This window comes from Silurus aristotelis (assembly GCF_946808225.1).
Source record: "Silurus aristotelis genome assembly, chromosome: 14".
Lineage (NCBI taxonomy): Eukaryota > Metazoa > Chordata > Actinopteri > Siluriformes > Siluridae > Silurus > Silurus aristotelis.
Window position 1 is genome coordinate 26,573,259 of NC_139587.1, and position 18,200 is coordinate 26,591,458.

At 41.5% G+C, this 18,200-nt stretch overlaps 1 protein-coding gene across 4 annotated transcripts in view; it reads left to right on the top strand.

Moving 5' to 3' along the window:
- The window catches only part of kdm7ab (lysine (K)-specific demethylase 7Ab), a 38,815-nt gene extending 24,312 nt beyond the window's left edge, over window positions 1-14,503 (top strand). The window contains exons 12-20 of one of the 4 annotated variants that reach the window (XR_014536710.1): window positions 2,510-2,746; window positions 2,834-2,952; window positions 4,469-4,599; window positions 4,719-4,816; window positions 5,897-7,164; window positions 8,782-9,056; window positions 9,677-9,744; window positions 9,833-10,094; window positions 10,991-14,503. Coding sequence is in view for 2 of the 4 variants with exons in the window: in XM_083561008.1 (XP_083417134.1) it covers window positions 2,510-2,746; window positions 2,834-2,952; window positions 4,469-4,599; window positions 4,719-4,816; window positions 5,897-6,081; window positions 8,908-9,056; window positions 9,677-9,744; window positions 9,833-10,094; window positions 10,991-11,079 (1,338 nt within the window). In the remaining 2 variants the exon portion in view is untranslated. The remainder of the gene's footprint in view (window positions 1-2,509; window positions 2,747-2,833; window positions 2,953-4,468; window positions 4,600-4,718; window positions 4,817-5,896; window positions 7,165-8,781; window positions 9,057-9,676; window positions 9,745-9,832; window positions 10,095-10,990) is intronic. The other 3 variants (XR_014536711.1, XM_083561008.1, XM_083561009.1) reach the window with 3 other exon arrangements.
- The last annotated feature ends 3,697 nt before the right edge of the window (window positions 14,504-18,200 follow it).

Sequence of the window (18,200 nt, forward strand, 5' to 3'; positions counted from 1 at the left end):
CACCTTGTCACCAAAACATCCTACATGTGCTGTCCCTCTAATAAACTCATTTCTAATCTTGTCCATCCTCGTTACTCCCAACGAAAACCTCAACATCTTCAGCTCTGCTACCTCCAGCTCCACCTCCTGTCTTTTACTCAATGCCACTGTCTCTAATCCATACAACATCGCAGGTCTCACCACAGTCCTATAAACTTTCCCTTTCATTCTTGCAGATACTCTTCTATCACAAATCACTCCTGTCACTCTTCTCCACCCACTCCACCCTGCCTGCACTCTTTTCTTTACTTCCCTAACACACTCTCCATTACTTTGCACTGTTGACCCCAGGTACCTGAACTCCTCCACCTTCTCCACCTCTTCTCCCTGCAACCGCATCACTCCACTGCCCTCCCTCTCATTCACACACATGTACTCTGTCTTACTCCTACTGACTTTCATTCCCCTTCTCTCCAGCGCATATCTCCACCTCTCCAGGCTCTTCTCAACCTGCTCTCTACTCTCATCACAAATCACAATATCATCTGCAAACATCATAGTCCAGGGAGACTCCTGTCTGACCTCGTCCGTCAACCTGTCCATCACCACTGCAAACAGGAAAGGGCTCAGGGCCGATCCTTGATGCAGTCCAACCTTCACCCTGAACCAGTCTGTCGTACCTACTGCACACTTTACTCCGTCACACTGTCCTCATACATGTCCTGCACCACCCTCACATACTTCTCTGACACACCTGACTTCCTCATACAATACCACAACTCCTCTCTCGGCACCCTGTCGCACGCTTTCTCTAAATCCACAAATACACAATGCAGCTCCTTCTGTCCTTCTCTATACTTCTCCATCAACATCCTCAAAGCAAATAAGGCATCTGTGGTGCTCTTCCTCGGCATGAAACCATACTGTTGCTCACAGATGGTCACCTCTTCTCTCAGCCTGGCTTCCACTACTCTTTCCCATAACTTCATGGTGTGACTGATCAACTTAATTCCCCTGTAGTTACTGCAGGTCTGCACATCTCCCTTATGCTTAAAGATCGGTACCAGCACACTTCTTCTCCATTCCTCAGGCATCCTCTCCCCTTCCAGAATCCTGTTAAACAATCTGGTTAAAAACTCCACTGCCATCTCTCCTAAACATCTCCACACTTCTACCGGTATGTCATCTGGTCCAACCGACTTTCCATTCTTCATCCTCTTAATCGCTGCTCTCACTTCCTCCTTACTAATCCTATCTACATCCTGCTTCACCAACTCCACATCCTCCAACCTTCTCTCTCTCTGATTTTCCTCATTCATCAGCTGCTCAAAATACTCCCTCCATCTTCTCAACACACTCTCCTCACTAGTCAACACATTTCCCTCTCCATCCTTTATTGCTCTAACTTGCAGTATTCTATACCAGAATCTTTCTTTCTCCTCCATCTCACAGCCAACTTGTGGAGCATAGGCACTGATGACATTTATCATCATCCCTTCAACTTCCACCTTCACGATCATCACCCTATCAGAAACTCTCTTCACCTCCACTACACTCTTACTGTACGCTTCCTTCAGAATCACCCCTACACCATTTCTCTTCCCATCCACACCATGATAGAACAGTTTAAACCCACCTCCAATGTTCCTGGCCTTACTCCCTTTCCACTTGGTCTCCTGAACACACAACACATCTACCTTTCTCCTCTCCATCATATCAGCTATCTCTCTCCCTTTACCCGTCATAGTACCAACATTTAAAGTACCAACCCGAACCTCTACTCTCCTACACTGCTCCTTTTCCTGCCGTCTCTGTAGACGCCTTCCTCCTCTCCTTTTCCTCCTTCGGCCAACAGTAGCCCAATTTCCACCGGTACCCTGTCGGCTAACGATACCTGTGGCGGTCGTTGTTAACCCGGGCTTTGACCGATTCGGTATGAAATTCTCATTTGTGATCCGCATATTTGATTTGGCACATGTTTTACGCTGGATGCCCTTCCTAACGCAACCCCCCCCCCCCCCCCCCCCATTTACCCGGGTTTGGGACCGGCACTAAGAGTACACTGGCTTGTGCCCCCCTGCAGACTGTGAAAGTAAAAAAAAAAAAAAAAACGGAAAATAAATAAATAAATAAACTTTTTTTTGGGACGTTATACCGTTTATTATTTAACTGAAATATGGCAAGAACATAGTTTGGTTTTCAGATCATAAAAAATCTCCTGTTCATGCTTTGCATGCTGGAAAAGACTGCATGCTAGTGTTTAGGATGATTCACGTTGATTTACATTTATGGCATTTGGTAGACCTTCTTATCTAAAGCGACAGCAGAGCAGTTGAGGGTTAAGGGCCTTGCTGAAGGGCCCAGCAGGTAGAGGCTTGGTGGTGCTGGAACTAGTGATCTTCTGATCCAGAGTCCAATGCCTTAACCACTAAGCTCCCACCCACCTCCCTCAATAATGATGTTGCTGGAGGTTTTATACAAATCTGGATGGCTGATCTACTAAATGTGTTTTTTTTCCCCTGTTCTACAGGAGGATCAGAGCGAAAATGCTGGGAGCAAGCCTGTGAAATGGTGTTTTCACGAGAGAGGCTCCCACATTCGCAAGAATGGCAGAAAGCTTCGGCATCACCACCACCATCACCACCACCACCACCAAAACCACCACCATCACCACGCTCACGTACCCAAACCGCCATCGAACCTGGACATCTTCGAGCAGCACACTCAGGAGGTCCTGAAGAGACTGGAGACGAGACGCTTTGAGGACGTACGTTAGCAAATCTATGTAGTAAAGCACTAGAACTGGAAACCTGTCGTTCGTCTAATGATCTGCTCGCTTGTGTTTCCTGTGTAGGATTCTTCTTTCAACCTGAAGGTCAAGTTCAACAAGGTGTCCACGGCCTCAGCCGCAGCTGCTGAGAGTAAACTGGACAACCACCTGCGTCTGGTGATGTGCAACGGACGCATTATGAGGTGAGAGACGCATCCTGTGAGAGCAGGATCTATGCATAAGGTTTGTCATAATACACAGTTATTAACCAGCAAACTATGCATTGTTTATCATGCACTCTATCGCAATGTATGTAAAGAAAAAAAATTATAATAAATCAATAATCGCCCTTGAAATTGCTCTTGCTCTCTGTATAGGTGGGAGGGGCAAATACTTTTTCTTCCATGGCAGTTATCAAAGCACTAACCAATCGTAGCGCTTTTATTCAAACGTGCAAAGCTTGCTAGCTGACTTCAGGTATCCCAGACGAAGCACTTGTTTAGCCTTTTTATTTTTGCAGTCGTGTGATGAGTAAAAACTGGAGATGGGTTGGACTAGGCCTGTCTTTTTTATTTATTTATTTATTTGTTTTGTATTGCGCTACAAAGGCGTGTTTGTAAAAGGGGCCATGTGTTCGAAGTCAGGAGGCACTCAAGTAAATTGATGATTTAAGTGCTTCAAATGTATCATTGGCTATGCCTCAGTTATGGGCATGAACATGCCTAATATAAAAAAGATTAATAATTATTGACAAAGAATGCTTATACAGTAATCCCCTGCTTTGCCGTGGTTCCAATCTTGTGCCTCCGGTTTATCGCCGAATTGCGAAAAGACCAAAAAACTGCTTTTATTGAAGTTTTATGTCTAAAAAAAAATTAAATTCCTTATTTGGCATTGTAAAAAAAATAAATTAGGTTTTCTGCTTGTTAATTGGTTGAAGTGTGACGTAAAAAAAAAAAAGGCGGAGTTAAAGACGTACGTCACCAGATTTATCTTTAACTCTGCCCTTTTTTTTGACGTCGCAGGACACTTCAACCAATAAACAAGCAGAGAAACTACGCATAGGCTACTGCAGAACTGTATAACGTACAGTACACGTACTTATTATAAATGTGATACAGTAAACTGTATTTTCACCAATTTACACAAAATTCATCTCGTTATATTCTTGCAAATGTGTTCTTTATCGTGGGCGGTTTCGGAATGTAACCACCGGGATACACGGGGAATTACTGTATATAGACCTCCGTGATGACTATGAGACCATTGAGTTGCATATCAGTAGATGATGATCGAAAATGTTGTCGAAGGCCGTACTGTTCCTGTACTGTTTTTGTTACAAAAGTAAGCATCAATCTTAATATGACAGTCGCGGCATGCCGATATGCAAGGAAAGAAGAGTCGTCACAAAAACTGTTATTTGGAACATTACCGAACACTAGTGATGTCACAACGTTTTAATCTAGTTGCAGAGTCGCATGATTTCTTGAAAAAATTTTCATAAAATGTATAATCAAGTTGTTTCACAGTTAGTGTGTTACAACCTTCATGACTTTGGGGTGTGTGTGTGTGTGTGTGTGTGTGTGTGTGTGTGTGTGTGTGTGTGTGTGTGTGTGTGTGTGTGTGTGTGTGTGTGTGTGTGTGTGTGTGTGTGTGTGTGTGTGTGTGTGTGTGTGTGTGTGTGTGTGTGTGTGTGTGTTCATAAATTTGCACATGCAGAGATGACAGGTGTCCTGTCCGGAAAAAGAACTTGTCTGCCAAAGAGGAAGCAGGTGACCACAAGAGGTACATGTTGAAGAAGGAGGAAACGGAGCAGGTGATGGAGGAGAGGAAGCTGAGCTGTGCAGCAGGTGACTCGCTTGTCCCGTGGATATAAAATGCGCGAAGAAAACGTTTGACCGTTTTTTGATGATGACGATGATGATGGTGGATTTATTTATTTTTGTTGTTTGTTGTTCTATGTTTCCAGAGCTATGTAAGTTCGAGAGCTCAGATCTCAGGAACGATGTATCAGGATGCGGCAGAGATTTGTCAGACTGTAAGGCAGAGGGGCGATACGCTACACAGGTGCGTGCAATAAGCATTTGAGGCGTTTATAGTGTAAAGGGCAGTTTTTATCAGTTTATTGTTATTTTTGGAGATTTGTGCTAATGTAAGTGAGGTTAAGACGCCTAAGGTTCATCCCAAAGGTGTACAATAGGGTTGAAGCTTTATAGCAGGAGATCTTTCACTCCAATCCATGTCAAGCAGATCTTCATGGAGCTGGCTTTGTGCACAAGTTCAAGTGAAGGGAGGAAATAAAAGTAGGCTACCACATTCAAAGACGTCTAATACTATTGTGTGGGGTCCATCTTTGCGTTTGAGGAAGAACCACATATTGCTGGAAACCATCAGGTGTCCCAATACTTTTGTCCAATTTTATTCCAGTTTCTCTTTTTTTTTTTGTCGCTCATTAATATTGAGGAATAAAGCATGCTATTATAGCACAATAATCAATGATGAGCTGGTTATTTTCTCACAATATCGTACTTTTTATCTATTTATAGTTACATTTAATGCTGTTAGTTTCTGTTTCATCACCAGTCTCTCTCTCTCGCATTTCTTTAAATTTTTTTTTGACATTACAATTTACGGCAAAGCACTGACACTGGAGACTCCTTCCATGAATGCTAAATGTCACCCGTTACTTTAGAAATGTATCGGAAATTAATTATTACCTTCCAACCAATCAGATTCAAGAATGGCCTTTTATTAATTGGTTTATTTTGCATTCACTGTAGATTAGCCTGAATACATAGTCGGACACAAACTGGACATATTTGAAACTACATGAGTTCACTGAACAAACTCCTGTTAATCATGAAAAATCCCACCCACTACATGATCCCATATAAAGGCAGCGGAGTTCATTCTCCAACAGACTGATTCATCTTCGCTGTCACAAAGAACTGTTCAGGAAATCATTCCTACTGTATGCCATTGCACTGTACAATGACTCACCTCTATGTAACATGAAAATAGCAACTTATATACATTTTCAATTGCCAGTCTGCACATAATTTTTAGTTTTCTCTGCCCTACTACTGCCCTAACCTGCTGCTGCTGTAATGCTGTAATGTGTGTGTGTGTGTGTGTGCCACCCCCCAGCAGTCATCAAGAGAAAACTCTGAGAGCTCATCGAACGAGGAAGAGGAGGAAACACAGATAGAGGAAGTGGTAAGAAAGAAGCTCGTTTCAGGCCAAGGTGCAACAAGCGAGTGCAACTTCAGCAGCGCTACGGATTCCACCCACGCCATCCAGCAGCTCGGACACCACAACAAACCTCGTAAAAGGTTAGAGGTGGATTCCTGGCTTTGTTTTTACTTTTTTTCCCCTCTCTCTTTGGTTTTTTTGTTGTTGTTTTTTTTGTTTTGTTTTTTGTTTCAAAAAGTCAAGTACATAAACAACTATTTAAACATTTCAATCACTTCCTGTTGTGTTCTTTGAAATCTTTTACCTAAACGTGTTGCTGTTACGTTCCCATTCCAAAGTCAAGGGTAAAGGGGTGAAATGTGTGGTATCTGTGAAAGCTAAGGACATAAATGACTTTTAGTAGTAGTTTAATTTTCATTTACTTTCAGACAGGAAAAATACAAATCACAGGAGTTGTAAACACTGAGAAAGGAGAAAGAAAAGAAACAATCTGCAACTGGGATCGATGGAATTCAAACATAAAAGCAGTGAATAGCGAAGGTGGACGATGTTTCAAATCGAAGAAAAGATCAAATCGTTTTCTCTACCAATATTCAAGTTGGTTTATAAAAAAAATATCTAAAAATACATTGGGTGGCATCCTAGTGTGTCTATACAGAGGAATACTATAGGAAATATAGAGGCACTCACGATCACAAAACACTTAATCACTTCGTGTTAACATCCCCCTTTCTACTTCTGTGAAAATCCAGAAAACCACTTTTGTGACCTGCGCATTCCTGATTGGTGCAGCACAACTCACCAGTAGATGGAGACGCCACCTGTAGTTAGAGAACACAAAGACTTAAAGGAGAGAAAGAGAAAAACTATACATGCCAATGCGGAACGAAACAGATGCACAGACTAAGATTCAGATTGGAGTTTAGAGCACATGTATTCGGGGCCTACGAGACAACATCTTCCAAGAAGGGTGGGGGTTATTATAACAGCAAATGGGGACTAAATGTGGAATGGGATGTTTAAACATCCTTATGGTCAGGTGTCCACAACCTTGTGCCCATCAGCAGTTTCTGACACGGTGCTCAAAAACGCCCGGGAATCAACTGGCAATCGTTCCACATCTAAAATCGGAATCACTTGGAAATTGCCTGGTTGCAGTTGCTTACAGTAAAATTAAAGATTAAAGTAGATTTATATATAAGAAATTTTAAATTGAATATACAGTGAGGAAAATAAGTATTTGAACACCCTGCTATTTTGCAAGTTCTCTCACTTAGAAATCATGAAGGGGTCTGAAATTGTCATCGTAGGTGCATGTCCACTGTGAGAGACATAATCTAAAAAAAAAAAATCCAGAAATCACAATATATAATTTTTTAACTATTTATTTGTAGGATACAGCTGCAAATAAGTATTTGAACACCTGAGAAGTCAATGTTAATATTTGGTACAGTAGCCTTTGTTTGCAATTACAGAGGTCAAACGTTTCCTGTAGTTTTTCACAAGGTTTGCACACACTGCAGGAGGGATTTTGGCCCACTCCTCCACACAGATCTTCTGTAGATCAGTCAGGTTTCTGGCCTGTCACTGAGAAACACGGAGTTTGAGCTCCCTCCAAAGATTCTCTATTGGGTTTAGGTCTGGAGACTGGCTAGGCCACGCCAGAACCTTGATATGCTTCTTACAGAGCCACTCCTTGGTTATCCTGGCTGTGTGCTTCGGGTCATTGTCATGTTGGAAGACCCAGCCTCGACCCATCTTCAATGCTCTAACTGAGGGAAGGAGGTTGTTCCCCAAAATCTCGCAATACATGGCCCCGGTCATCCTCTCTTTAATACAGTGCAGTTGTCCTGTCCCATGTGCAGAAAAACACCCCCAAAGCATGATGCTACCACCCCCATGCATCATAGTAGGGATGGTGTTCTTGGGATGGTACTCATCATTCTTTTTCCTCCAAACACGTTGAGTGGAATTATGACCCAAAAGTTCTATTTTGGTCTCATCTGACCACATGACTTTCTCCCATGACTCCTCTGGATCATCCAAATGGTCATTGGCAAACTTAAGACGTGCCTGGACATGTGCTGGTTTAAGCAGGGGAACCTTCCGTGCCATGCATGATTTCAAACCATGACGTCTTAGTGTATTACCAACAGTAACCTTGGAAACGGTGGTCCCAGCTCTTTTCAGGTCATTGGCCAGCTCCTCCCATGTAGTTCTGGGCTGATTTCTCACCTTCCTTAGGATCATTGAGACCCCACGAGGTGAGATCTTGCATGGAGCCCCAGTCCGAGGGAGATTGACAGTCATGTTTAGCTTCTTCCATTTTCTAATGATTGCTCCAATAGGTGTACCTTTTTTCACCAAGCTGCTTGGCAATTTCCCCGTAGCCCTTTCCAGCCTTGTGGAGGTGTACAATTTTGTCTCTAGTGTCTTTGGACAGCTCTTTGGTCTTGGCCATGTTAGTAGTTGGATTCTTATTGATTGTATGGGGTGGACAGGTGTCTTTATGCAGCTAACGACCTTAAACAGGTGCATCTAATTTAGGATAATAAATGTAGTGGCGGTGGACATTTTAAAGGCAGACTAACAGGTCTTTGAGGGTCAGAATTCTAGCTGATAGACAGGTGTTCAAATACTTATTTGCAGCTGTATCATACAAATAAATACTTTAAAAATCATATATTGTGATTTCTGGATATTTTTTTTTTAGATTATGTCTCTCACAGTGGACTTGCACCTACGATGACAATTTCAGACCCCTCCATGATTTCTAAGTGGGAGAAATTGCAAAATAGCAGGGTGTTCAAATACTTATTTTCCTCACTGTACATATTAAGTTATATATTAAGTATAGATTCTGTACAATTAAGGAATTTTTATTTTTATTAAAATATAGGAAAGAAATTAACATTGTTAACATTGTGTGTGTGTGTCTGTGTGTGTGCGCGCGTGTGCATGCACAGAGAGCCTTCTACCTCACTGACTGCAGAGGAAGACGCTATTCAGGGCATGTTGACGATGGCAGGCCTGCTGTACCCTCACCCATCAGAGGAGGGCACCAACTCGCAGGAGTCCTGGTGGTCCTGTAATACCCACCCTTCTCCTGATTACAGTAAGGATTTACACATCATCATTACAGAAAACCCAGAATTTCCAATTGATATGTTGATTCTGTTCGACACCCCCTAGAGCCCCAACCATTTTTTCGCCACGGACCGGTTTAATGTCAGCCAATATTTTCACAGACCGGCCTTTAAGGTGTGACGGATAAATACAACAAAATAGAATGATACGACAGGCATAAAAACCAGTATTTTCGAAATATAATAATAAACGTGAATCCACTGTGTTGTGTTTTGTTAATTTTGCTCGCTTGGGGGTTTGAATTTTGCGGTAATGTGATTGTGTTACCGGCTGGAGGAGCCCCTTTAAGAAGGTAGCGGATGGAGGTAAGACATGTGACCGAGGCATCTTGACATGCATCAGGAGTGAGTCATAGACAGATGTGGGGTAATTTTCCAAAATAAAACATTGTTCAGAATCAGAATTTTAATAAATAAAACGGAAATAATGTAAGTTATGTATTCTTTCTGTGCTGCCCTGTAAAAATTGACCCATAAAAATTGGCCGGTCTGTAGCCTGGGGGTTGGGGACCACTGCTCTAGATGTTTCTATTATACAGGATGATTGATACACTGTGTTAACTTCTGCCCGACGACTTCTGTTTCGTAGACAGGAAGGAAGCTGGGTCTGGAGAGGAGAACCCTGATTCGGACAGCAACTCTACAATCAGCAGTCAGGTAACCTCCGAATCCTACAAACACTGCACGTCTTCACGTTAGACGTTCTGGCTAATGGTCCTGTATGTACGCTGTTGTGTTGGATCAGGACGAGCGGGAGATGCTGAAGCACCGCGGCAGGGAGAAGTGGACCGACCGGAGCCAGAGGTTACAGGACAGCCAGAGTTTAATGGACAGTCAGGGCAGTAGCAACAGCAGCGACGCCTGGGGCAGCCACACACTCTCACCCAGGGGGGAAGAAAGCCCAGAGTCGCACTATCAGTACTGTGAAACGTCACTTTCCCCGCTTCTACATCCGACAAAAAGACCTGCTATAAATCCTCCACCTGTTAGCAACCAGGCCACCAAAGGTACCTCACTTACCCTCAGTAAAAAAGTGTCTATATCGGTGCATCGGGATAGAAGTGAACGACGCGATTCAGTGATTTCAAAAGCGTACATGGGATGCAAGTTGGAATTTGTATCGCGACGCATCGTTTTTAACACATTTGCGTCTGTAAAAAAACGACTTATTTATATATAATTTTAGTAGATGTGCTATAATTGAATTATTTAGAAAGTGACCAATAATTTGTGAACGATATTTGATATGTATGTCGATTTCTCCTCGCTAAACCGCTACGTAAATGACCTATCGCAACACTACGGAGGCCGAGGCGTGTCCTGAGAGTCACATAAAATACAGATTAACATGGCAGAGGTAGAGCTGTAACTTCCTGGAGACAGAACAGAAAAAAAGAACAGCTTGTTTTTATTTCATTGTTTTTGTGAAAGGGCCATGCGTTAGAAGTCAAAAGGCACTGAAGTAAATTTGTGAAAAAAAGTATATATAAAAATAAAAATACAAGTATATTTTGAATTAATTTGAGATTATTATTTAATTTGTTTTATTTATTCTTATATATTTAGAATATATTAGTGTAATAAGTTTGTCTAATTCTACTTTCTAACATTTTCATTTTTAGATATTGTAAATTGTGATATTCATTGTTTATTTTTAATATAATTTGAACATTGTCAAATGAATAAATGTTAATTATTAAGGGCTGTTTTATAACACATTATTTCATGTACTTTATTCTTCTTAAAAGGAAATTATTTATAATAAACAATTGTCATTTGTAATAAATATTTCAAGTCACTGTTGTCTTTTTCATATTCAGAGTCGGGACTGTAATTGTGTTTGTTATATGCTATTGCATTGTATGAGTGTGCAAACCCGTTTTAATCATGTTTTCTTTTACAGGTAAACGGCCCAAGAAAGGCATGGCCACGGCGAAACAAAGACTGGGAAAAATTCTCAAGCTAAACAGACATAAACCGTTCTTCGTGTAGCACCGACGGAGAAAGAGAGAGATGGAGAGAGAGAGAGAGAGAGACGTGTGTCTGTGCGGGTGACCAGGGTATTGAAAGAGCACAGCTTCCAAACACTGAACATGTCAGAAGAATGACAAGAGCATCACAGGAAGCATTTCATGACCGGGTTCAAAAGGAACAGATGGAACCCGAAGATGCTAAACGTCCTGGAAGGCTTCCATTCCTGCTCTTAACGAGCCACTTCCTCTTTTTTTTTTTTTTTTTTTTGATGTTTCCAGGTGGCGTGCGAGCGATGAAGCGATTTTCCTAAATCGAGTCGGTGTCTTGAGGTAGAGGCACCGTGATAAAGCCGCCCTCGGCTTCCTCTTTTCCTTCGTGACTATTTAGCAGGTCATGACAGACCGCTCAGAGGCTTCAATCAGGAACCCCCCCCCCCCCCCTCCTCAAATAATAACAAAAAATAAATAAATAATTTCTTACGATTTTTACACCCAGTTTATACACCAGAATCTTTTCCGGTTTCTTGGTCAAGAATAAGCTCTCTGGCGCCCCCTCTTGATGGAAACATAGCTTCACGACAGATGATCAAGAGCTTTTCCATCTAATTTATTACAATTTGTAAATTTTCTGGTGCTTGTTTGTTTGTTTACTTGGTTTTTTTGGGGTTTTTTTCTCAACTTGTTTCTACTGCTTGTAAAATTATGTATTTATTATTGCCAAGAGTTTTATTTCAACGTGAATGTCGTTGGAATAGAACTCAGTTTTCTATAAGAGGAGGGTTGACGCTTTGCAGCAAAAAATGGTTTGCATTTCATAAAACGCAGCTCAATCAAATACCTTTTCCAACTTTACACTCGACATTCAAGAGAATTTTCAATCCTTACACATGTCCACTATATGAAATTTCAGGGAATATGAATCCAGTATGAGGATCGGTGCCGGTCCATTGCATCACAGCACACTATGGGGGTGCCAATACATACGATTTAGATGTTATACTGTAAATTAAGACACCTGAAACCTTTTTTGCAAAGAAAACCCTGAAAATATATTTTTTTTTACTGTACATCGATGGTGTTTTAGGACCACCAGGTTAAACACAATAATATTTCAAGACTAAAGTCTGAATGTTTTTAGAATATAGTTTAGCTCTGATGAGGGTTGAAACGCTGGTTGAGTGTTGAAACGCGCTGTTTTAAGCCTCAGTGATTGATTAGAATGGTGTAGGGCCTCCAACTGTATTAAATTTTCCGCCACTCAAAACGAGTACACAAAGCCAGTTCCATGAACATCTGCTAGACGTTCTCCTGCTCTGTTGCATACCTCAAATACATCAGTACCTGACTTTATTAACACCCTTGTGACTGAATGAAATCTCGCACAAATATCCACAAAATCTAGTGGAACATCTTCCCAGAAGACTGGAGCTAATTCTAACAGCAAATGGGGACTAAATGTGAGAGGGATTTTCACACACAAACAATAAAAGCACAGTCAGGTGTCTAGAACCTTTTGGCCACATTTTGTATGTGGTCTGCATAGAAGTAAATATCTTGCACTACAGCGGATTAAATTTTGTTTTATTACTGGTTTCTGACGATCGTTGATGAATACCTGTGTATGTTCTTGTCAGTAGTTTTGCCCCCCACCCCCCCGCATATGTCCTGTATGACTACAATAACCGGATCAGGCATGACTTTATGGCATTATAACCTTATGAGCAGTAAAGAACACTGATCATCTCTTCATCATGGCACCTGTTAGTGGATGGATTTATTTATTAGGCAGCAAGTGAACATTTTGTCTTCAAAGTTGATGTTAAAAGCAGAAAGGATTTGAGTGAGTTTGATCAATTGTGACGTCTCGACGACTGGGTCAGAGCATCTCCAAAAAAACTGCAGCTCTTGTGAGATGTTTCTGGTCTGCAGTGGTCAGAATCTATTAAAAGTGCTCCAAAGAAGGAACAGTGGTGAACCGCCGACAGGGTCGTGGGCGACCGAGGGTCATTGATGCACGTGAGGAGCGAAGGCTTGTCCGTGTGGTCCGATCCAACAGACGAGCTCCTGTAGCTCAAACTGCTGAAGAAGTTCATGATGTTGATGATCGATAAGTCAAAACTGTTTTAGCAGTAAAAGGGGGGACCAACACAATATTAGGCAGATGGTCATAATGTTATGGCTGATCGGTGTAAAAGCTGGTCAGGATTTTGTTTGTTTTCAATACTTTAAATCTCAATCTCAGTGATTCCTACCTTCGCTTACATTCCTGTTCTTTTCTTCACCCTCGAAGCTCTACAGTACGAGCTCTGCTGCCTCGAATGAACTGGTGCTGGATATTGTATTATAATAATAGGACTTCACTTTTTTTTTTAGTGATGATTGGAATAAAAATGCAGGGAATTCAGTGGATTTTGGGGCTTTTTTTTTATACGTTTATTTGGATTGGGCTCCTCGACTTTTTACAAAGAATTAAGAGTATTTATTTTTCTAAGACGAGTTTTAATTTGTGTGGGAAAAAAAACAACCAACGATGTGTGTGGATTTTTTTTTTATTTCAATGTGTTTTTCCATGTAGTCTGAACAACCTCAGGTCAACTGTCAGACTAAAGCTCAAGGATTCGGTCCCTTTTTTTTTCTCTCCCTTGACCAAACTATTGTGCCGGGAATGTGTGTTTTGTCTGCATTAAATGGAAACGGTCTTCATTATATCAGTATTCATCAGGTACATAAAAAAAAAGAACTTCTCCAGGCAATAAGACTCCCACAAGCTTCCAGGTAATTTTTCAGGTTTTTTTTTTTTTGTTCCTCCTCAAAGCTAACCGATGAAAGCTCAGGGCTCACGTGACTGTTCTACCACGCTTTTGACGTGGACGGACTCGCGCACACGGCTGCATCCAGAAGCTGTTGGACATCTACAAGACAAGGAAAGATCTCAAACCGTGATCCGAAAAATTCCAGGATAGAATCTCAAAGTTGTTCAAGATAAAGGCTTTATTTCTTATGGTGCTAATTTCATCCAAACAGTTCTTCAGCCAAAGTGTGTGTGTTCTTGTACTGTTGGATTTTGTTTGACGGTGCGCATTAATCTTTCCCCCCCCAGAAGACACTGTTCCACACTACAATGCTTCACGTTCGGCCACGCCAACTTCCTGCAACATGGTGCTGAAGATCTAATTGAGTCATTATGCAGTTTTTTTTTTGCTTGTACAGTATTTATTTCAGTTTTCCTGGGGTTTTATATATATTTTTGTCTAAAGTGGTTTTACAGAATGAGAGTTGTTTTGGTCCCTTGTTTGGAGAATTAATACCTAAATGGTTTTTTTTTTTATTTTATTGTACATTGGATGTTTGTCACACTGTAAAAATTTGCAATGGTGTTTTCTATCTGATGTTCTGGTTGTATGATGCGGACTGTACATATTAAAAAAAGATTTATGAGTGAACATGGTTCAGCTTGTCATACGTGTGGATCTGTGACTGTGATCCCTGGCAACCAATAGGGTTTAGCATAGGAACCAGCTGGGCTTTTATAGCAACCACTCAGCAACACCATAGCAATCAGATGAGATTTCAAAGCAACCGCTTAGAAACAGCATAGCAACCAGCTGGGATATCATAGCAACCACTTAGCAAACACCTAGCAACAGCATAGCAACCAGCTGGGATTTCATAGCAACCACTCAGCAACACCATAGCAATCAGCTGAGATTTCAAAGCAACCGCTTAGAAACAGCATAGCAACCAGCTGGGATATCATAGCAACCACTTAGCAAACACCTAGCAGCAGCATAGCAACCAGTTGGGATATCATAGCAACCACTTAGCAAACACCTAGCAACAGCATAGCAACCAGCTGGGATATCATAGAAACCATCTAGCAACAACATAAAAACTTGCTGGAATGGAATAGCATAGCAACCAAATACCAACAACATATCCAGCTTGAATATCATAGCAATCAGCTAGCAACACCATGACAACCGAAACAGAATGTGAATAACATTACAGGATCGCCTTCTTTCACAGAAATATGTAGTTACATGATGCAGAAAATTAGATTGCGATTTGGTTACATCGAGATTAGACTACTGTAACGGATGTTCTGGATGTTCCAATAAATGTGTAAATAAGCTTACGTTAGTCCAGATTGCAGAACCAGGAAATTTAAGCACATCACCCCTGTTTTAATCAGTCTATACTGGCCCCCAATTAAATCTTGCATTGATTACATAATATTACTATTGATGTAGAAAGCACTGAACAGTTGCAGTGTTTGAGTGAACAAAAGGTGCAGGCCATTTGTTAGTACCTAAAATAATGAAGACTACAGCAGGGGGCAGATCTTTCTTCTACAAAACCCCACAGTTCTGGAACAGCCTTTGAGTTAGTGTTCGGGAATCAGATACAGTCTCAGAGTTCAAGTCTAGACTAAAAACCCATTTATTTATTTAAGCCTTTTATCAGTAGGTCTTAGTTCTTAGGTCTTTCCGTCAGAGTTCCAACTTACACACTGATCACAGTGTATCTCTTCACTTCTCACGCTCTCCCTCTATCTCTCTCTCTCTGTTGAGTAAACATGCCCCTGAAGTTCCAGTGACCAGTGTTCCTGTCCTTTCTTTTCCTCGAAATAGCCTGGTTCATCCCAATGTCCTACCTCTGGATGGAGTCCCATCCCCACTCAGTGCAGCTGGGGATGGTTCCACATCTACATCCTAATGATCAATGAAGCTGCTCAGCTCAAGAACTTTGAGGACTGATTTGGACTGTAATTAATATCATTCTACTATTATTACTCAGGACCACAGGGTGAGCTAATACACGTCTACCAAGTTCAGTGAAGATATATCACTCCGTTCATGAGTTATAACCATCTGCCTATTTTGAACATTTTGGTGACCCTTTGCAATGATTAGTAAAATGTTCCTGCGTAATTTTTTTTTATATAATTATTGATAGTCACTGTCCAGGGAACATTTCTGCACTGGTTTGCTTCCGATCTGGCAAAATAATCTAGGACTAGTTCACAAAAGTAGGTTTTTAACATAATTGAGAATAATTAATGAGAGTAGTGGAAGCCAGGCTAAGAGAAGAGGTGACCATCTGTGAGCAACAGTATGGTTTCATGCCGAGGAAGAGCACCACAGATGCCTTATTTGCTTTGAGGATGTTGATGGAAAAGTATAGAGAAGGACAGAAGGAGCTGCATTGTGTATTTGTGGATTTAGAGAAAGCGTACGACAGGGTGCCGAGAGAGGAGTTGTGGTATTGTATGAGGAAGTCAGGTGTGTCAGAGAAGTATGTGAGGGTGGTGCAGGACATGTATGAGGACAGTGTGACGGCAGTAAAGTGTGCAGTAGGTACGACAGACTGGTTCAGGGTGAAGGTTGGACTGCATCAAGGATCGGCCCTGAGCCCTTTCCTGTTTGCAGTGGTGATGGACAGGTTGACGGACGAGGTCAGACAGGAGTCTCCCTGGACTATGATGTTTGCAGATGATATTGTGATTTGTGGTGAGAGTAGAGAGCAGGTTGAGAAGAGCCTGGAGAGGTGGAGATATGCGCTGGAGAGAAGGGGAATGAAAGTCAGTAGGAGTAAGACAGAGTACATGTGTGTGAATGAGAGGGAGGGCAGTGGAGTGATGCGGTTGCAGGGAGAAGAGGTGGAGAAGGTGAAGGAGTTCAGGTACCTGGGGTCAACAGTGCAAAGTAATGGAGAGTGTGTTAGGGAAGTAAAGAAAAGAGTGCAGGCAGGGTGGAGTGGGTGGAGAAGAGTGACAGGAGTGATTTGTGATAGAAGAGTATCTGCAAGAATGAAAGGGAAAGTTTATAGGACTGTGGTGAGACCTGCGATGTTGTATGGATTAGAGACAGTGGCATTGAGTAAAAAACAGGAGGTGGAGCTGGAGGTAGCAGAGCTGAAGATGTTGAGGTTTTCGTTGGGAGTGACGAGGATGGACAAGATTAGAAATGAGTTTATTAGAGGGACAGCACATGTAGGATGTTTTGGTGACAAGGTGAGGGAGGCGAGATTGAGATGGTTTGGACATGTGCAGAGGAGGGACATGAATTATATTGGTAGAAAAATGCTGAAGATGGAGCCACCAGGTAGGAGGAAAAGAGGAAGGCCAAGGAGGAGGTTCATGGATGTGGTGAGGGAAGACATGCAGGTAGTTGGTGTAAAAGAGGCAGATATAGAGGACAGGGTGGTATGGAGACGGATGATCCGCTGTGGCGACCCCTAATGGGAGCAGCCGAAAGAAGAAGAAGAAGAAGAAGAAGAATTTGATTGACAGCCGTGATCCTTGGGGGCACTTGCTTGGAGGAGGTTTATCAAATGATATTCAGTGTATGTTTGAAAAATCTTGAAATATACAATCATTTATACATCATAAAAACACGATATTGCCACCCAGTGGCCAATTCCTTTTAAAATTCATAAAGCACAGTTTAGGGCCATCGGTTGAAAATTCCCACTGAGTTTTTCCAATCGGCTTTCGTGAAACTTGATTAATAGGTGCTCCAAATTCAAGGTTTTTCAAGTAAATGTCCTCATAAGTCCTTGTGTCACATTGGACACAGACACTGCAATCCAATTTTCAGGTCGATTGGACAAACGGTTGCGTAGTTATAGCCATTTGTATTAGTTACAGACGGTTTTTTCCCCTTTTATAGCGCCACCAAGTGGTCAAGATCCGCATTTTTTTTTATTTGACCAAAGATTGAGATATACATGTGTACCGAGATGGTACAAAGTCGAAAGTACAACTTTTTAAAAATATTTTTTTAACAAGTTTGTTTTTTTGTTTTGTTTTTTCTGATCGGGGACTCGTTCGCAAAAGAGGGTTTTGTAAATAACTAAATTCTTCGGAAGTTTCTGCACGATCAGCTTTAGGGCGGAATAATACTAATAATAATATTAATAATAATAATAATAATAATAATAATAATAATAATAATAATAATTATTATTATTATTATTATTATTATTATTATAATAATTCCTACAATTACAATAGAGTTTCTGCACGACGTTGCTTGAAACCCTGATGAAAATATTAGGAGGAGGAAGAGCGCGCGGGGCGGGGCGGGGCTTCGCTCCGCGCGCCTCGTTCGATTGGTTGCCGTGTCACGGCGCTCGGGC